At 43.8% G+C, this 21523-nt stretch overlaps 1 protein-coding gene across 1 annotated transcript; it reads left to right on the forward strand.

Moving 5' to 3' along the window:
* The first annotated feature begins 1595 nt into the window (after window positions 1-1595).
* Window positions 1596-14714, forward strand: LOC140402562 (probable G-protein coupled receptor 139). The gene is made up of 2 exons (XM_072490414.1): window positions 1596-1658; window positions 13325-14714. The coding sequence occupies exons 1-2, from the start codon at window positions 1598-1600 to the stop codon at window positions 14236-14238; spliced, it is 975 nt and encodes a 324-aa protein (XP_072346515.1). The 5' UTR covers window positions 1596-1597; the 3' UTR covers window positions 14239-14714.
* The last annotated feature ends 6809 nt before the right edge of the window (window positions 14715-21523 follow it).

The raw sequence follows: 21523 nt of genomic DNA on the forward strand, positions 1-21523 counted from the left end.
GGTACCGTTTTCATTTGGAATAAAATACCTGAAAACGAAGAAGAAACTATGCTCAGGTCACTCAGAATTCCTTCTGCGAAGCAGATGAGAATTCGGTCTCTAACATGCAGAATGCCAACGTGCACATGAAAGATTCCAGACTCAGTAACGCCACGATAAACCCCTCCACGAAGAACTAACTACAGAGTTGCAGTTTAATAGAAAAAATCAAACCCTTCCAGGCTTCCGAGAGGGCATTTTATTCCACACTTCCTGACCATCATCGTCTTATCTTAAAGTGGTTAAAGGCTGATATGTGCCTGGGGGCTGAAGGTTTGCATGCCATGATATTAATGGAAGTAACTCTTCAGATATTGGAGGCAATGGTAATAATCTTTCAAGCATGTTTAAATTCTGGAAAACTGCGAAGGATTGACATACTGCCAATGTATGTATCAGACTGGAGTTCCGGTTTCATTCGCTGACATTCCCATTTCTCTTTCTGAATCCTGCGCTGTCCTCTTGCTCATTTACACTTTTCATTGTTCCACGATTGATGGCCACGTCTTCAGCTGCCTTTAGTTCTGCAATTCCTTTTAGAAACATCCCCGGCTGCCAGTCTGCCATAAAGATCCATCACTTTGACCATGGTTTTGTTCAGCTGTCTTGATGTATGACTCCGTTCCTAATGTTTCTTGATGAAGCTCCTTTCAAGCACTTTGTGAAGTTATGCTGAATCTCGGTGTTGCTTGCGAAATCTTCGGACTTTGGATGGATTTACAATCTTCTTAAAGATTCATCTGTATTTTTTTTACCACTACCCTTGCATAAAGAACGCTTCTGCCATGCGCTGTTCAAAATGGTGACCAGTTTTGGGGGAAAAGAAAAGGAAATTGGAGAAATACCTGAAGGAATAAAATATAAGACCATGGAGTGAGAGCATGGAACTGGGAGTAATTACATCAGTTACACCAAAGAACTAGCACATGCAGATTGAGCTCCCTCTGCACTTTACCATTTTATGATTCATGGATAGATGCCACTCCTAAATACTGTAGAGCATGAAGGGTGTGAGTAGCTGGATGTGAATTGATCCAGTGGGCGCAGAATGGAAAGGTTAAAACATTGTCTTTGTCAGGGATTCGAAAGGAGATTGCAAGAATGAGTCTGTCTGTTTAAAAACAGTTTGTTACCAGTTGCTGATTACAGAATATTTGCTTCAAAGGGATGTGTTATCAGTCAATGAGCAAACTATTACATAAAAACAGAAACTACTGGAAATTGGGAGCAGCACCTGGGGAGAGGAAATGCGTTATGCAGCGCCTCAAAACCATGTGGGCAACTTCCAGGTGGAAAAATACAGCTGCAATTTTAAATAATACAGTAATTTGAACTCGTTGTCCAGTTTCTGGAACATGGCAACTGAATCTAAAAATAAATATACAATCTCTTCATTAGATGACGCAATGTCTTTGTCAATTTCAGATTAATTGGAAAGATTTTGCAACGTGACTATCCCAGAGGTGAACCAACAGGGTATAAACTAGTGGATTTTGGAATGGGGTTTCAATACAGAGAGATTACCTCCAGCACAAATGGTCACATCGCTTGATTGAAAATGTTTCTTTCAATGTTTACGAAAATATTCTACCTAGTACTAGCGATCATCGGTGTTCCTGGTAAGTAACAATAATTGTTAAAATTGTGTAGTTTTTCCCGTGTTTACTCTGTGATTCATAATGCAACATGTTGCCGTCATGGTCACCGTCCAGCAGATCCATTAACAGTGATGTCGGTTGCTGAAAGCAAATGTGGTGATTTATGTCTGCAGTTTCATTTTAATTCCTCATCTGATAACAAACCTACGTCTGAAACTCAGAGGCTCTCTGAATTACGAACTTGTTGCAGGTAGAAAACCGTGAATGTGAAATCGATGGCAGTGAACTCAAATTCTCTGAAGGACGTTGCGAGTGGAAGTAGCAGCAACGTTAAGTGTGGGTGACTAAACAGATTAGGAATCCTGACGACCAGGATATATATTCATGGTGCCATTGCTGTGTGGCATTGGTCTTCAGGTCAGTCAACTAAACTAATTGAAATACCTGACCCATTGACCATTTATTTCAGTGATAATCTAAAAGAATGGAATATTTGATCTTGGTGGCCATATATTACTGGGACCATCTGCTTCTATCAGAATGCACTCACTGAGGGGCATTCACTGATTGCCTGACTGGAATAATTGACAAAAACGCCTATGCATATATAGGAGTACTCGTAAATGTAGAATTCGACTGAGTACGGGTGCTGAACTGGGTTGGAATACTTAACCCCTGTGACGATGCATTTCTGGGAATATCTGTGGAGGTAATTGTATTGATTGTAAAATGAGTTTGTTCTATGTTGAGATGCGTTATTTGTCTGAATTGAATAGTACCTTCTCCAATACACTGACATATCTGTGCGTTCAGAAACTGATTATACAGAAAACAGAAAGATTTTGCAACGTGAATGTACGAGAGGGGAACCAACAGGGTATAAATTAGTGGATTTTGGAATGGGCTTTCAATACAGAGAGATTACCTCCAGCACAAATGGTCACATCACTTTATTGAAAATGTTTCTTTCAATGTTTAAGAAAATATTCTACCCAGTACTAGCGATCATGGGGTTCTGGTAAGTAACATGGTTGCCGGCGGAGGTGGTAGAAGCGGGCACGGTAGCGTGATTTAAGATATATCTAGACAGATACATGAATGGGCAGGGAGCAGAGGGATACAGATCCCTAGAAAATTGGCGACAGTTTTAGACAGAGGATTTGGATCGGCGCAGTTCCTGTGCTGTAATATTTCTTTGTTCTTTTTTATCAAAAAATCAAATGTCATGAAAAGAATGTGAAATGTGGCGTTATTGCCCTCTTTTATGTAAAACTTCTCCCACAAAAAAAAATAGCAACTAACTCCTGACATTCAAACAATCCTACAACACTCTGAAGTGTACTCCAATCGGCCTTGACTTTTATCTCACTTCCCTTCCCCTAGTCGTTGAATTTGACTTTGAAATCCATTAATGACTAACTTGAGTCCTTCATTTGAATGTCCACAGTTAAAGACGGCAGCTATCCGATAGCGCAGTACAAAAGCCCTGAGACAGGCACCCTAGACTAGGAAATTAATTACTCAGTGAACATCGACCATTGAAGGCGTTCGCTGAAGAAAATGGGATATCGAGATGTGTTCCTATGGCGTTTACGTGGACAGACATATTTCTGATTGAACACAGCTTCATTTTGTTAATTGTTTAATGTGGTCAGTGTAGTCCAGCCTTTTCAACGTGGCTGCTCACTCTCGGAAAGAAACACATTGCGCTAGCCTCTCAGGGCCCCCGTCCTCGCGTTTCCCGGCTGCGCGCAATAGGACCCCGAATTCTGCGGTTGTTGCGATTCTATTTGCCTGGGTAGAGTTACATTGACAAGCAACCGTAAGATGGAATCCTCTCGCCAGTGAATGGTGCGGCGCCGAGAAACATGCAGCTGGAGGACCAGAGAATTCCGCCCCATTTGCCATTGAAAACGAGTACGTAAAAGAAAAGTATAGAAATATCTATATTTATTTTCATCCAGAATCAGACATCCACTGATTCCTGGCCTTTGAACCACCTGGAAGCACTCGAACAGAATTCCATACTACGTTCGGTTTTCATTTTACATCTATTGCACTAAAAATTTGAGCTCCAATGATTATTTTGATGTTTATTGTTCTTTGTGAACTTCGATGTTTAGGAGTGTTGAGCCCGCATTCCGACTCTGATTTTTCAACCTGCATTGGTAACATTATTTCGATGAAAATGCAGCACCTGAGGCTACAGTCGCATTAATTTACCATTGATTTTCCATCTCTGCCGGTCTATCAATCATTATGATTGTGTATAGATACTATCGTTTCACACGACACTGGAATTCGAAGCGTGGGGGGGGGGGGGGGGGCGGTGCTTTTTATCCCTGGTAAGTAGTTTATCTTTTCATTGTCTAATTTATTTATTTTTCCTTACGTTTTTTGGAATTGTAGTTGTATAAGTTTACCTAAGGTTTAAGACATAGCAGGAGATCTCAGACCCGTGTCATGCTCCTCGTGTGCGATGTGGGAGCTCAGGGACACGTCCACTGTCCCTGGCTCCTTCAGTGCAAGAAGTGTGTCCAGTTGCAGCTCCTGTTAGGCCGCTTGACGGCTCTGGAGCTGCGGATGGACTCACTTTGGAGCATCCGCGATGCTGAGGACCTCGTGGAGAGCACGTTTAGCGAGTTCATCACACCGCAGGTGAAAGTTACTGAGGGAGATAGTAAATGGGTGACCAAAAGACAGAGCAAGAGTAGGAAGGCAGTGCAGGTGTCCTCTGCAGTCATCTCCCTGCAAAACAGATGTACCGCTTTGGATACTGTTGAGGGAGATGGCTCACCAGGGGAAGGCGGCAGCAGCCAGGTTCATGGCACCGTGGCTGGCTCTGCTGCGCAGCTGGGCAGGAAGAAGAATGGCAGGGCTATAGTGATCGGGGACTCTATTGTAAGGGGAATAGGCAGGCGGTTGTGCGGACGCAATCGAGACTCCAGGATGGTATGTTGCCTCCCTGTGCAACGGTCAAGGATGTCTCGGAGTGGCTGCAGGACATTCTGGGGGGGGGGGGGGGGGCGGTGAACAGCCAGCTGTCGTGGTGCACAAAGGCACTAACGATATTGGTAAAAAACGGGACGAGGTCCTACAAGCTGAATTCACTGAGTTAGGAGTTAAACTAAAAATCTCAGGATTGCTACCAGTGCCAGGAGCTAGTCAGATAGGAATGTCAGGATAGATATGATGACTCCGTGGCTCGAGAGATGTTGCAAGAGTGGGTGGGGGGGGGGGGGGGGAGGGGGGGTTGCTAGAGCTGTTGGGGTGGGTTTAAACTAATGTGGCAGGGGGATGGGAACCGATGCAGGACGTTGCCAGGTAGTAAAACGGACAGAAACAAAAGGAAGTAAGGGGGAAAGTGTCAGGCAGAGAAGCCACAGTCAAAAATCAAAAAGGGCGACAGTCCAAGGTACAGTGACTGAGGGGAGCTCAGTGAATAGGACCAGGAATACTAAAATGAATAAAACGGGAAGTAAAAACATTAATGGTTAGCGACGCGGCAGGTTGTTACATGAAGATATGGGTTCAACGACAAGGAAAATTAGTCAAAAAGTTAAGAGGAAATATAACTTAGGAGAGGTTACTGATCGAGGTGTTAAGATTCAAAACAGAAGTAAAAAAGCATACATCAGTGTACTTTACCTGAATTCTCGGAGGATTCGGAATGAGGTTAATCAGTTCATGGCGCAAATCATCGTGAATGACGTTGATTTAGAGGCTTTACTGAAACATGGTTAAAGAATGGCCACGACTGGGGGTTAAATGAAACACCCAAGGGAATCAAACTATTCGGAAGGACAGAGTGGATGGTAATGGAGGTGGTGCAGCTCTGTTATTTAAGGGTGACATCCGGGCAAAATTAACAAATTACATCGGTGCTATGGAGGATAAGGTTGAATCCATTTGAGTGGAAATCAGGAATAGTAAGGCAAAAATGTCACTAATAGGAGTAGTCTATAGGCCACCAAATAGTAACATTATGGTGGGACAGGCAATAAACAAAGAAATAACTGATGCATGTAGAAATAGTACAGCAGTTATCATGGGGGATTTTAATCTACATGTCGATTGGTTTAACCAGGTCGGTCAAGGCAGCCTTGAGGAGGAGTTTATACAATGTATCCACGATAGTTTCCTAGAATAGTATGTAATGGAACCTACGAGGGAACAAGTGGTCCTAGATCTGGTCCTGTGTAATGAGACAGAAGTGATTCATGATCTCATAGTTAGGGATCCTCACGGAAGGAGCGATCACAATCTGGTGGAATTTAAAATACAGATGGAGGATGAGAAGGTAAAATCAAACACTAGTGTTTTGTCCTTAAACAAAGGAGATTACAATGGGATGAGAGAAGAACTAGCTAAGGTAGACTGGGAGCTAAGACTTCATGGTGAAATAGTTGAGGAACAGTGGAGAACCTTCCAAGCGATGTTTCACAGTTCTCAACAAAGGCTTAGACCAACAAAAAGGAAGGACAGTAGAAAGAGGGAAAATCGACCGTGCATATCTAAGGAAATAAGGAAGAGTATCAAATTGATGGAAACATCATACAAAGTGGCAAAGATGAGTGGGAGACTAGAGGACTGGGGAATCTTTAGGGGACAACAGAAAGCTACTAAAAAGCTATAACGAAGAGTAAGATAGATTATGTGAGTAAACTTGCTCAGAATATAAAAACAGATAGTAAAAGTTTCTCCAAATATATGAAACAACAAATAGTAGCTAAGGTAAATATTGGTCCTTTAGAGGATGAGAAGGGAGATTTAATAATGGGAGATGAGGAACTGAACAGGTTTTTTTGGCTGAGGAACTGAACAGGTTTTTTGGGTCGGTCTTCACAGTGGAAGACACAGATAACGTGCCAGTGACTGATAGGAATGAAGCTATGACAGGCGAGGACCTTGAGAGGATTGTTATCACTAAGGAGGTCATGATGGGCAAGCTAATGGGGCTAAAGGTAGACAAGTCTCCTGACCCTAATGGAATGCATCCCAGAGTGCAAAAAGAGATGGCGAGGGAAATTGCAAATGCACTCGTGATAATTTACGATAATCCACTAGACTTTGGGGTGGTCCCGGCGGATTGGAAATTAGCAAACGTGACACCACTGTTTAAAAAAGGAGGTAGGCAGAAAGTGGGTAATTATAGGCCAGTGAGCTTAACTTCAGTAGTAGGGAAGATGCTGGAATCTATCATCAAGGAAGAAATAGCGAGGCATCTGAATGGAAATTGTCCCATTGGACAGACGCAGCATGGGTTCATAAAGGGCAGGGCGTGCCTTACTAATTTAGTGGAATTTTTTGAGGACATTACCAATGCGGTAGATAACGAGGAGCCAATGGATGTGGTATATCTGGATTTCCAGAAAGCCTTTGACAAGGTGCCACACAGAGGTAAAGATGCATAACATTATCGGTAAAGTAGTAGCATAGATAGAGGATTGGTTAATTAATAGAAAGCAAAGAGTGGGGATTAATGGGTGTTTCTCTGGTTGGCAATCAGTAGCTACTGGTGTCCCTCAGGGATCAGTCTTGGGCCCACAATTGTTCACAATTTGCATAGATGATTTGGAGGTGGGGACAAAGGGCAATGTGTCCATGTTTGCAGACGACACTATGGTGAGTGGAAAAGCAAAAAGTGCAGAGGATACTGGAAATATGCCACAGTGTATGGAAAGGCTCAGTAAACCAAGGTCCACCACACTAAGAAAACAAAAAGGGACGGTCAATAGAGAATTAAAGGTGCTATATTTATATGCGCGCAGTGAACAGCTTGTGGCCCAGATTGTGACTGGCAGGTATGATGTGGTAGGCATCACAGAGACGTGGTTGTAGGGGGGGTTCAGGACTGGCATTTGGACATCCAGGGATTCACAACCTATCGAAAAGACAGAGAGGTGGGCAGAGGGGGCGGGGTTGCCTTGTTAATTAGGAATGAAATTAAATCAGTAGCACTAAACGACATAGGGTCAGATGATGTGGAGTCTGTGTGGGTGGAGTTGAGGAACCACAAAGGCAAAAAAACCATAATGAGAGTTATGTACAGGCCTCCTAACAGTGGTCAGGAGCAGGGCCACAAAATGCACCACGAAATAGAAAGTGCATGTCAGAAAGGCAAGGTCACTATGATCATGCGGGACTTCAATATGCAGGTGACTGGGCAAATAATGTTGCCAATGGACCCAAAGAAAGGGAATTCATTGAATGTTTACAGGAGGGCTTGTTGGAACAGCTTGTGATGGAGACCACGAGGGAACAGGACATTCTGGACTTAGTGTTATGTAATGAGCCAGACTTGATAAAATATCTTCAAGTAAGGGAACACTTAGGTGGACGTAGGGAATTTGTTTCTATTAGCAGGGGAGACTAGGACACAGCCTTAGAATAAAAGGGAGTCACTTTAGAACAGAGATGAGGAGAAATTTCTTCAGCCAGAGAGTGGTGGGTCTGTGGAATTCATTGCCACAGAGGGCGGTGGAGGCCGGGACATTGAGTGTCTTTAAGACAGAAGTTGATAAATTCTTGATTTCTCGAGAAATTAAGGGCTATGGAGAGAGAGCGGGTAAATGGAGTTGAAATCAGCCATGATTGAATGGTGGAGTGGACTCAATGGGCCGAAAGGCCTTACTTCCGCTCCTATGACTTATGGTCTTATGGTTATAGTCTGCAGAGGGATTTGAAGAGGTTATGTGAATGGGCTAGGGTCTGGTATATGGAATACATTGTTGACAAATGTGAGGTTATCCATTTTGGCAGGAATAACAGCAAAATTGATTATTATTTAAATGATAAAATATGAAAACATGCTGCTGTGCAGAGAGACCTGGGTGTGCTGCTGCATGAGTCGCAAAAAGTTGGTTTACAGGTGCAACAGGTGATTAAGAAGGCAAATGGAGTTTTGTTCTTCATTGCTGGAAGGATTTAGTTTTAGACTATGGAGGTTATGCTGCAATTGTATAAGGTGTTAGTGAGGCCAGACCTGGAGTGTTGTGTTCAGTTTTGGTCTTCTTACCTGAGAAAGGATGTACTGGCACTGGAGGGTGTGCAGAGGAGATTCACTAGGTTAATCCCAGAGCCGAAGGGGTTGGATTACGAGGAGAGGTTGAGTAGACTGCGACTGTACTCATTGGAATTTAGAAGGATGAGGAGGGATCTTATAGAAACATATAAAATTATGAAGGGAATAGATAGGATAGATGCGAGCAGGTTGTTTCCACTGGCAGGTGAAAGCAGAACTAGGGGGCAAAGCCTCAAAATAAGGGGAAGTAGATTTAGGACTGAGTTTAGGAGGAACGTCTTCACCCAAAGGGTTGTGAATCTAAGGAATTCCTTGCCCAGTGAAGCAGTAGAGGCTCCTTCATTAAATGTTTTTCAGATAAAGATAGATAGTTTTTTGAAGAATAAAAGGGTTATGGTGTTCTGGCCGGAAAGTGGAGCTGAGTCCACAAAAGATCAGCCATGATCTCATTGAATGGTGGAGCAGACTCCAGATGGCCTACTCCTGCTCCTAGCTCTTATGTTCTTACACTCAATTTTGATTTGTTTTTCCACTTTCTGGTTCCGCATTCTCTACGTAATTGATGAGGACACAGCCCCAGTGCTGATCATTGTAGTGGCGCATTTAACCGATCTTCAAATTCTGAGCAAATATCTTTCATCTCTACTCTCTGGATTCTGTTTCTGTTGTTACCAGTTTGTTCACTATTTTGCCACTTATCCCCGTACTCCATTTGTTCTGTGATTAGACATGAGCAGGTTCTGCAGTTACGTACTGAATCTTTCAGAAAATCAAGGATCGTAACACCACCTGTATTCATCAAATCAACACATTCCGATGGTTAATTATAAAATTTGATTAAGCATAGCCTTTCTTTTGGTACACGTGCCAACTTATTTACAGTTATTTTCACTTGTTGTATCTTCAACCGCAAGTATTAGCTGCATTCAAATCCTTCAGTAATGATTCGAAGCTAATTAGTGAAAGGATAATATTTCACCTGCTCGTACTTCCCATTTCTTTTATTAATTTGTTTGGATGCATTCTATCCAAACCAAAGGTTTTACCTTGTTTCTGATTAATTTATAAAATGCTTACCGAAAATGTACTTTGCTTTGAAATCTTTCCGAATGAATTGACAGTTTACTTCCAGCGATCCCAGCTTTCCCTCCATTCTCCAGATTCCATATTCTCATCAAATGGTTCATTCTGTCTGGGCGGCGCCATAAACATTGCTTCTCTAGGGTTCGGAGATGTGCTCCAGACGGCAATTTCTATTTATGTCAATCTAGCTTGTTTATGTCAATCTCGATTATATTAAGTCCATGTTTGGTAACTGGCAGAACCGACACACATTGTCCGGGACAAGTTAACCCCACCATCTCCAGCTGGGATAATCCGATTGGTTCATTTAGTTTCATTCGATATTCATTCTTACTGGATCTTCTCTCCTCCTCAGAACTTCTGATCTGGGAATTAAAACCCTGCGTTGTCCTTTACCTGTTTTTTGTGCATGGATCTTTTGTAAAGTAACCGTGCGGGGACAGCCGGCGTTTTCATCGGGACTTTTCACACTGAGATTGTCCCGTTGAAAGAACCGCGATTTCTATAAGCTGTGCTGCGTTTGTGCATTAGGCTCTGTACACTTGTGGGGCAATAAAGGTTCGAATTCATCCTTTGGATCTTCGTGCTCTAAAAATGCCGGCTGCACAGTCTTTATGCAGGATGCGTCTTCCTGTCTTTTCTGCTAATCTTCGCTGTTTCCTGGGCACATTTAAAAGGCCATAGGACCATCCAACATCAGAGCAGAAGTCGGTCATTCGGCCTTTCGAATCTGCGCTGCCAGTCAATGAGAGCATGGCTGATCTAGTAAAGTAATCCTCAACTCCACTTTCCCGCCTTCCCCCCCATAATCCTTTAGTCTCTCTATAATTATCAACCGGTCTATCTCAGCCTTTACTCTACTTTACGACCCAAACTCTCCAGACGTCTGCGGTAATACATTTTACAGATACACTATTCTCTCATGGAATAAATTCCTCCTCCACTCTGCCTTAGATTTTCGAAGCCCAACTCTCAGATCTGGCCGTCGACTCTCCCACGCGGGGAAACAACCTCCCGGCAAATAGCCCATTAAGACCCCTGAGAATCCTGTTTGTCTCAATAAGGTCATTTCTCACTCTTTGAAGAGAGTTCTTTGAAGAGATAACAAATAGGTTAGACCAAGGAGAGCCAATGGATGTTATCTATCTTGACTTCCAAAAGGCCTTTGATAAGGTGCCTCACGGGAGACTGCTGAGTAAAATAAGGGCCCATGGTATTCGAGGCAAGGTACTAACATGGATTGACGATTGGCTGTCAGGCAGAAGGCAGAGAGTTGGGATAAAAGGTTCTTTTTCGGAATGGCAACTGGTGACGAGTGGTGTCCCGCAGGGTTCAGTGTTGGGGCCACAGCTGTTCTCTGTATATATTAACGATCTAGATGACGCGACTGGGGCATTCTGGATAAGTTTGCCGATGATACGAAGATAGGTGGAGGGGCAGGTAGTATGGAGGAGGTGGGGAGGCTGCAGAAAGATTGAGACAGTTTGGAGAGTGGTCCAAGAAATGGCTGATGAAATTCAACATGGGCAAGTGCGAGGTCTTGCACTTTGGAAAAGTGGTATGGAGGCCGGGACGTTGAGTGTCTTTAAGACAGAAGTTGATAAATTCTTGATTTCTCGAGGAATTAAGGGTTATGGAGAGAGAGCGGGTAAATGGAGTTGAAATCAGCCATGATTGAATGGTGGAGTGGACTCGATGGGCCGAATGGCCTTACTTCCGCTCCTATGACTTATGGTCTTATGGTCTACTGAACTCCAATGCATACAGGGCAAACCTACTCACCCTCTCCTCATTAGAAACATCCGTCCAAATGCGGAATCAACTATTAAATCTCTTCTGGATATCCTCCACTGACAGTATAGATTTCCGAAGAAAAGGAGACCAAAACAGTTCACAATATTTCAGGTGTGGTCTAACTAGTTCCTTATATAGTTTTAGAAATACATTCCCATTACAATTCTCTACTCCCTTTGAAATAGAATGCAACATTGCATTTCCCTTCAGTGTTATCTGAAAAACCTGTCGGAAGGCATTTATTATTTATAAACCAGTACCTCCAAACCCCTCTGTGATACAGCATTCTGCAGTATTACTACATTCCTCTCGTTTATCCTTCCTACCATGGTGCAAAACTCAAATTTTACCTGCATTAAATCTTTTCTGCCATTTGAATAAAATCACTTTACCTGTTAATATCCCTCTGTTAAATATTTCTGTTATTCTCACAATTGCCCTCCCAACTCTTTATGTGTCCTCTGTGAACTTGAGAATAGTAAGTCCCGTCCCCCACCCAAGTCATCAAAATATATATCGTAAATAATATTGGCACCAGTGCAGATTCCTCCGACACTCCACTAGTTACATAGTGACATCCAGAATGATCCTCTTTTATCCCCACGCTGTCTTGTTTTAATTAGGGAATCATTTATCTAATCTAATACACTATCACTCCCCCCCCCCCCCAGCACCCATAATATGTGATCGTCTCTTGTTACGTAGCCTTTTGTGGGGTACCGATCGAATACTCACTTGAAACCCAAGCATTGACACGTTTCCCATTAATGATCACCCTTGTTATCACCTCAAAGAATTTAATTAAATGGTCAGGCGTGAATTCCCATATGGTCGTCAATACTGTCGAATCCTGAGTGTGTCCCTTCCCTGTAAGTGTGGGCGGTATTGATTCGGAGGTGGAGGAGGGGCTGATCCTGGGGAAACATATTATTGGGAGTGTTCAATTCCAATGACTGGAGCAGAGCCCGAAAGCCGAGAATTCCATAGTGATGCGAAGATGCATGGATTGAAACAATTCTTGGTTTGTATCAATGCCGATCCAGGCGCCCATCTCATAGAGTCTGATGCTGGATCGGAAGAAACCCTGTATCAGCTCAGGTGGTAACATATGTCTGACACTGTGCCAGAAGCATTTGGACAAAGAGGCACATCGTTTCCTATGCGGGGATTTTCCAAGGCTAGATATGTTTCTATGGGGAGGTGCTGAACCTGGAGACGGTCTATTCCTTATCAGAGTGTACCCTCGCAGTGTCTGCACCTACGTTTATGCATTCTTCCCTGACGTAGTAAACAAACTGACCACAGGCTTCTGCTCCTGAATCTTGGTGAATGGAATAATCGAGCCGGGTGTTTCAACCGGCTAAATCATCCAGTCCCAGGAGGTGTTCAAACCAGTGTGAGGTCGGATATTGGGTGAGGACTGGAATTCTCCTCTGATGCCAATCTTCGGTTCTTTGTTCCGACTTTAGTTTGGATGTCGAGAGGTAGCCTTTCAGAGTGGAACCTGTCAAAACGTTTAAATAGGCTGTACAAAAGTATTAAAGCATGTGAATTAACAACCAGCTCCCTGCTGTCAGCTCGATTCCAGTGCAAACTCCATTAAACATTTGTTGGTGCAAATTGGACATAGCTTCGGTCAAGGTTGAGATTTATGAAATTTTAAATTCTGAACAATGCCCTCTCCACCCGCTTTTGTTGCGCAAAAGGCGTTTTTAGCACCGGTAAACGAAAAAGTAGGATGCTTTATCAGTAATTGTGAATATTGTTTCCGGTCTCCTTCTTACAGTTAACTTACTGGCAATTCTGATCCTGTCCAGAAGAAAATGCGGTCTTTCCACCTGCACCACTTGCTACCTCATCGCCATGGCAACGGCTGACTTATTGGTCATTATCATTGTGGTCATACTAACGACAATCAATGATTATTATTTCCCAGTGAGTTTCCTTTATATCACCCCTGTGTGTAGTGTAAAATCTGTACTGATGGGTGCAGCTACAGAATGTTCTGTTTGGTTCACCGTAACGTTTTCCTTCGATAGATTTGTGGCCATTTGTTGCCAGAAGCTGCAAACCAAATATTGCACCGTAAAAACTGCGGCTGTGGTACTATCAACAACCGGAATTATTCTGCTATTAAAAAACATTCCTTTCTACTTCACAAAGGAACCTATGTTCATATTCCAAAATGTACCGTGGGGTTGTGCAACAACGATAAGCTCTTATACTGATCGCAGATGGGTCGGATTTCAGTGGTTTGATAAGATTATAACTCCATTGCTCCCGTTCGGTTTAATTCTATTGATTAACGCTCTGACAGTAAGACACATTTTGATGACAAGTCGAGTCCGGAAAGGACTGAGGTCTCAGCATAAGGGAGAAAACGACAGTGACCCAGAGATGGAGAGCAGAAGGAAGTCTATGATTTTACTCTTCGCAATATCTGGCACCTTCATACTCTTGTGGTCGGTCAACGTTTTAAAATTCATGTATATTAAAATTATCGGATTATTTTCCATCAGCGATTCGGCATATATATTACAGAATGTCAGCGGTTTGCTGCTTAATTGTAATTGCTGCACAAATACATTTATTTATGTGATCACTCAGGCCAGATTCAGAGAGCAAATCAAGTTAGCGGTGAAATATCCGCTCACAGTAATTATACAGAGACTCGGCCAATCAGGCAGTTCTGCCCCATAACTATCAGGCGAATCAGGAGCATCATTCGAGCTCTCCGATTCTCTAAGCCAAGCAGAGAGCCTCTTCCTATCACTTCGACAACTTTCAGCCAGATACATTCTTCCAGTGAGCAACGGTCACCTCAGCAAATCATGTTGATCTACGAATCTTCAGCCAATCAGGCATTCTGTGCCAACTTGCGGCCGACTGACAAATCAGCATGTTTACAGTTGAGACAGCGACTGCAGTGTTCCCCATGTGTGAGCGGCGCCTGTGGGGATGATGTGCAACTTTCGGTCTCTGATTGACAGCACCCTAATACCCTCCCACATTGTGATGGACAAGACAGTTGACAACTCGGTGAATGTTACCGACAACTTGACTGCACTCATAATTGTTGAAAACACATTTATGCATGAAGGATTTCGCTCAAACCAAAATGTTGTCCTTGTTGCGCAGATAATTATCTCCCTCGCCTATTAAGACAGGCGAATTCCGACAACCATGTACGATTATTGTCATATACAATAAATAATTACCTTGTTGGGCAAATTCTGTGTGGCGCAGTGTTTTTTTTTTAACTTCAGGATCGAGGTTAATTTCAAGGTCTCCGCCTGCTTTCTGTAAGAGTCTCCAAGACAAAACATTATAAAATCTCATGGGAATAGGCCGGGTAGATGCAGGAAGGATGTTCCCGATGGCAGGTTAGCCTTGAACCAGGGGTCACAGTCCGATGATGAGGGGTAAACCAGTTAGCTGTGAGATGAGGAGAACTCCCTTCATTCTGGGAGTGTTGAGCCGGTGGAATTCTTTACCACGGAAAGCAGTTGAGGTCAAACCACCTTATGATTTCAAGACGAAATTAGGATGAGCTCCTTGTGCTAAAGGGTTCAAAGAATATGGGGCGGCGAGTGGGGGTGGGAAGAGCATGCTCACTTGAATGATTATAATGAATGACGGAGGAAATCGAATAATCTATTTATGCTCCTATTTTCTGTGTTTTTGTTGCGAATTAAATGAATCAGAGTTAATCTGGCCCATACCCCAAATCAATGCTGCCTCGAATTTGACAGTGATTTTCTGTGTGGTACCTTATTTAACGCTTTTCAGGAATCCAAATCAATTATTTGTTTAAGGTCCCTTTTATTTATACTGATTGTCACCACTTCAAAGAATTCTAATAATGTATGTGCATGGTGTCGCCTTCATGAAGCCATGCTGAATCGGCTTGGTTATGTCATATATCTGCCTCTATGCTCTGCTATTATATCGTCTATAAAGGACTATGGCATTTTCCCAACAGCAGATGTTCAGCGAACTGGCCTTCAGTTAACTGATTTTCTTCCCCTCTGTTTTCGAATAAGACAGGTTTCCAAACCTCTAGGATTTTCCAGATTTTAAGCATTCTTGGAACCTTGTCACCATGCATCCACTATCTTTGTAGCTAATTAAATAAATATCGAGCAGTGCACCCCATCAGGCAGGAGGACGTATCAGTCTTTAGTCAGTTTAGTTATACCCCTCTAAACTCATTGATCAGACAATTTGATCATGAAGTTGATCCGATGTTCAGGACGCCAAAGCATGTAATGAGGCATTGGGGAAAGGAACACTGACAAAGAAGAGTTCTTGCAGGGGCATGGAGATGGGTTGAACATACAACATAGAAGGAGGCCATTCGGCCCATCGAGTCTGCACTGACCCACTTAAACCCTCACTTTCACCCTACCCCAGTAACGCAAAAACCCCTCCTAACCTTTTTGGTAACTAAGGGCAATTTATTATAGTCAATCCACCTACCGTGCACGTCTTTGGACTGTGGGAGGAAACCGGAGCACCCGGGGGAAACCTACGCACACACGGGGAGAACGTGCAGACTCCGCACAGACAGTGACCCAGCGGGGAATTGAACCTGGGACCCTAGCGCTGTGAAGCCACAGTGCTATCCACTTGTGCTACCGTGCTTCCCTTAACGTGCATACTTCAACACAAGAAGCATCAGGAATAAGGTGGGTGAACTTTAGGATTGGATCGGTACTTGGGACTACGATGTGGTGGCCATCACGGAAACTTGGATAGAAGAGGGGCAGAAATGGTTGTTGGAGGTTCCTGGTTATAGATGTTTCAATACGATTAGGGAGGGGGGTAAAAGAGGTGGGGGGGGGGTGGCATTATTAATTAGAGATAGTATAACAGCTGCAGAAAGGCAGTTCGAGGAGTATCACCCTATTGAGGTAGTATGGGTTGAAGTCAGAAATACGAAAGGAGCAGTCACCTTGTTGGGAGTTTTCTATAGGCCTCCCACTAGCAGCAGAGATGTGGAGGAACAGATTGGGAAACAGATTTGGAAAGGTGCAGATGTCACAGGGTACTCGTCATGGGTGACTTTAACTTCCCAAATATTGAGTGGAAACTCTTTAGCTCAAAAAGCTTGCATGGGGTGTTGTTTGTGCAGTGTGTCCAAGAAGCTGTTCTAACGCAGTATGTCGATTGTCCGACCAGAGGGGAGGCCATATTGGATTTGGTACTTGGTAACGAACCAGGACAAGTGATAGATTTATTAGTGGGGGAGCATTTTGGAGATAGTGACCACAATTCTGTGACTTTCACTTAGAAGAGCTAAGAGAGGGCATGAAAAATCTTTGGCGGATAGGATCAAGGAATACCCCAAGGCCTTTTACACATATGTGAGAAATATGAGAATGACGAGAGCGAGAGTAGGTCCGATCAAGGACAGCAGCAGGAGATTGTGTATTGAGTCTGAAGAGATAGGAGAGGTGTTGAACGTGTACTTTTCTTCAGTATTTACGAATGAGAGGAGCCATATTGTTGGAGAGGACAGTGTGAAACAGAGTGGTAAGCCCGAGGAGATACTTGTTAGGAAGGAAGATGTGTTGGGCATTTTGAAACACTTGAGGATAGACAAGTCCCCCGGGGCTGACGGGATATATCCAAGGATTCTACGGGAAGCAAGAGATTAATTTGCAGAGCCGTTGGCAATGATCTTTTCGTCCTCACTGTCAACAGGGGTGGCATAGCGGGATTGGAGAGTGACGAATGTCGTGCCCCTGTTCAAGAAAGCAAATAGGGAAAACCCTGGGAATTACAGGCCAGTTAGTCTTACATCAGTGGTAGGAACAGTGATGGAAAGGGTACTGAAGGATAGGATTTCTGAGCATCTGGAAAGACACTGTTTGATTAGGGATAGTAAGCACGGATTTGTATGGGGTAGGTCTTGCCTTACAAGTCTTATTGAATTCTTTGAGGAGAAGACCAAGCACGTGGATGAAGGTAAAGCAGTGTATGTAGTGCACATAGAACATAGAACATTACAGCGCAGTACAGGCCCTTCGGCCCTCGATGTTGCGCCAACCTGTGAAACCACTCTAAAGCCCATCTACACTATTCCCTTATCGTCCATATGTCTATCCAATGACCATTTAAATGTCCTTAGTGTTGGCGAGTCCACTACTGTTGCAGGCAGGGCATTCCACGCCCTTACTGCTCTCTGATTAAAGATCCTACCTTTGACATCTGTCCTATATCTATCTCCTCTCAATTTAAAGCTATGTCCCCTCGTGCGAGACATTTCCATCAGAGGAAAAAGGCTCTCACTGTCCACCCTATCCAATCCTCTGATAATCTTGCATGCCTCAATTAAGTCACCTCTTAACCTTCTTCTCTCTAACGAAAACAGCCTCAAGTCCCTCAGCCAATCCTCATAAGATTCCCTCCATACCAGGCAACATTCTGGTAAATCTCCTCTGCACCCTTTCCAATGCTTCCACATCCTTCCTATAATGCGGTGACCAGAACTGTACGCAATACTGCAAATGCGGCCGCACCAGAGTTTTGTATAGCTGCAACATGACCTCATGGCTCCGAAACTCTCTCCCTCTACCAATAAAAGCTAACACACCGTACGCCTTCTTACCAACCCTCACAACCTGGGTGGCACCTTTCAGGGATCTGTGTACATGGACACCGAAATCTCTCTGCTCATCCACACTGCCAAGAATCTTACCATTAGCCCAGTACTCTTTCTTCCTGTTATTCCTTCCAAAATGAATCACCTCACACTTTTCTGCATTAAACTCCATTTGCCACCTCTCAGCCCAGCGCTACAGCTTATCTATGTCCCTCTGTAACTTGTAACATACTTCCGCACTGCCCACAACTCCACCGACTTTAGTGCCATCTGCAAATTTACTCACCCATCCTTCTACGCCCTCCTCCAGGTCATTAATAAAAATGACAAACAGCAGTGGCCCCAAAACAGATCATTGTGGTACACCACTAGTAACTGGACTCCAGTCTGAACATTTCCCATCAACCACGACCCTTTGTCTTCTTCCAGCTAGCCAAGTTCTGATCCAAACTGCTAAATCACCCTGAATCCCATGCCTCCGGATTACATGGATTTTAGTAAGGCATTTTCTAAGGTTCCCCATGGTAGGCTTCTGCAGAAAGTAAGGAGGCGTGGGATAGTGGGGAATTTGGCCAGTTGAATAACGAACTGGCGAACCGATAGAAGTCAGAGAGTGGTGGTGGATGGCAAATATTCAGCCTGGAGCCCAGTTACCAGTGTACCACAGGGATCAGTTCTGGGTCCTCTGCTGTTTTTGATTTTCATTAATGACTTTGATGAGGGAGTTGAAGGGTGGGTCAGTAAATTTGCAGACGATACGAAGATTGGTGCAGTTGTGGATAGTGAGGAGGGTTGTTGTCGGCTGCAAAGAGACATAGATAGGATGCAGAGCTGGGCTGAAAAGCGGCAGATGGAGTTTAACACTGAAAAGTATGTGGTTGTCCATTTTGGAAGGACAAATATGCATGCGGAATACAGGGTTAGCGGTAGGGTTCTTGGCAATGTGGTGGAGCAGAGAGATCTTGAGGTCTATGTTCATAGATCTTTGAAAGTTGCCACTCAAGTGGATAGAGCTGTGCAGAAGGCCTATGGTGTGCATAGTTCAATACTATACTCAACGCTAGTTCAATAGCAGAGCGTTTAAATTAAGAGCCGTGAGGTGATGATGCAGCTGTACAAAACCTTGGTAAGGCCACATTTGGATTACTGTGTGCAGTTCTGGTCGCCTCATTTCAGGAAGGATGTGGAAGCTTTGGAAAAGGTGCAAAGGAGATTTACCAGGATATTGCCTGGAATGGAAAGCAGGTCTTACGAGGAAAGGTTGAGGGTGCTAGGCCTTTTCTCATTAGAACGGAGAAAGATGAGGGGCGACTTGATAGAGGTTTATAAGATGATCAGGGGAATAGATAGAGTCGACAGTCAGAGACTTTTTCCTCGGGAGGAACAAACCAATACAAGGGGTTACAAATTTAAGATGAATAGTGGAAGATATACGGGGATGTCAAATGTAGTTTCTTTACCCAGAGAGTAGTGGGGGCATGGAATGCACTACCTGTGGAAGTAGTTGAGTCGGAAACATTAGGGACCTTCAAGTGGCTGTTGGATAGGTACATGGATTACGGTAGAATGCTGGGGTGGAGATTGATTTGTTCTTAATCTAGGACAAAAGTTCGGCCCACCATCGTGGGCCGAAGGGCCTGATGTGTGCTGTATTTTCTGTGTTCTATGTTCTTAGGTGTGTGCTCCAAAGGCTTGTGCGAGGCCGGGAAGGGTGTGATTTTTCCCATTAAACTGGACCACTTCAGTTAGTTCTTGTTGGAGCTGTTTTGGTGGTCTTACTGAGCCCGGAATGTTTGAAGTGGATTTCACTTCTCTGTCTGTGACAGATCAAGGTCTGATCGGCTTCTCGGAAGGAATGCTCAGTGACCTGGGCTAAGTTTCTGAGTCAGCACCCACACAAGCTTTACCTTCAGACTTGAGCTCAACGACTGAAGATAGAGTTTGTTCTTCTGATGAAGACTGTTATAGTTTGGACAATATCCTGACCTTTCTTTGATTATCTCCAGGCCTGTGGGGAAGTTGCTGCGTGACAGGTACAATATTGAAGGAAGGAAAATGGAAAGGAGAATTGGTGCAATGACGCACCCTTTGTTTGTCTGCAGTTTCTATTGAGCGGGGTTTGTGTTGATTCACTTGGTGAGGATCACTGACTCTATGTGATTATGGAGCAGACAGAGGATGTGACACATTTCCGTGAGCAGCCGAGTTTGAGGACGATGCTGCATGAATCTTCACGGCTCACAGGTGAAGGGATGTTTCGACGTCGAAAATGGCCATGTCCGGCTGCTGGAGCTTTCCCTTATATTTTACGGAATCTTGCAAACAGCGGATCGTCAACAATTAGAAATGCAACACATTCAATCACAGTATTTTCTTACATGATGTTAACATCAGCTGCTGCATTAGAGCGCGTGGCCCAATGGATAAGGCGTTTGACTTCGTTGATTTTAGTGGGGGCATCAGAAGATTGCAGGTTCTATTTCTGCCGCGCAAATCCTCTGGAACTTGCTGATAAACAAGTTTGCCCCCTCAGATCAAAGCATTTCCATCCAAACATTGCCGGATCTTTCTCAGAATTTATTTTCTTGCGTTTTGTTCCTTCGATTGTCTCTCATCTTGGTCCTTTGTTTAGTTCCTAAGGAATCCACAACATCCCTAGATGTTGTTATCTACACTCTTCCTCTTCTCCATGTTCAAGCAGTTGAAAACACTGAAAAACTCCTCGTTCTATCTTTACCAAATGACGTCACGGTGATAATAAAACATAACCCATTCTAGTCAGTGGAGAAGTGATATTGACATCAACAATACTCACACAGCAAAGCAGGGGTTGTTTCTTTCCCTAATTGAGTCTCGATCGAAGAACTTTGAGCTTCACAATATTGCAATGCTGTCTGCGTTATTCCTGGGAAAATGTTCCGGATCAGACTGGCAGCAACACTTTGATACTGATAAAGGTGATAAAGGTGATCGCTTCGTGTCTACTTTTGGTGCAAGCAGAGAATGGCTTCGATCCGCCGAGCTCTGGGTATGGGCCCAGCCCGCTTCCGCGGCGCCACTCTGTTCCTGGCTGACAGCCGCTCCGATATAAAACTACAGAAAGGTAAACTGAGTGGGCAAATCTGAAATATCTGAAAAAGATTATTTGAATCGTGCCTTTGAACTGAGTCATTTCGAGAACATTCCCAAACAGAGAGAAATTGCTGGAACCAGCTGCAAAAAAAACTCTATGAGCCTGACGTGATTTTAACACAATCGCCTGATCTGGAGTCAGACGCTCCACCAACCCAAGTGCTGAGTTCAATTGGGGGGTGGTTCATCACCTTTCTCCTCATTTTTCATTTACGCATTGATTGTATTCTGTGAATCAGCGCCTGT

The sequence above is a fragment of the Scyliorhinus torazame genome, chromosome 25 (genome assembly GCF_047496885.1).
Source record: "Scyliorhinus torazame isolate Kashiwa2021f chromosome 25, sScyTor2.1, whole genome shotgun sequence".
Classification (NCBI taxonomy): Eukaryota; Metazoa; Chordata; class Chondrichthyes; order Carcharhiniformes; family Scyliorhinidae; genus Scyliorhinus; species Scyliorhinus torazame.

What these genes read in the sequence shown, in the direction of transcription:
- LOC140402562 (XM_072490414.1), top strand. Translation starts at nt 1,598, where the DNA reads ATGTTTCTTTCAATGTTTACGAAAATATTCTACCTAGTACTAGCGATC. An exon ending in AGCGATCATCGGTGTTCCTG is followed by an intron (nt 1,659 to 13,324) that starts GTAAGTAACAAT and finishes TCCTTCTTACAG; the next exon opens with TTAACTTACTGGCAATTCTG.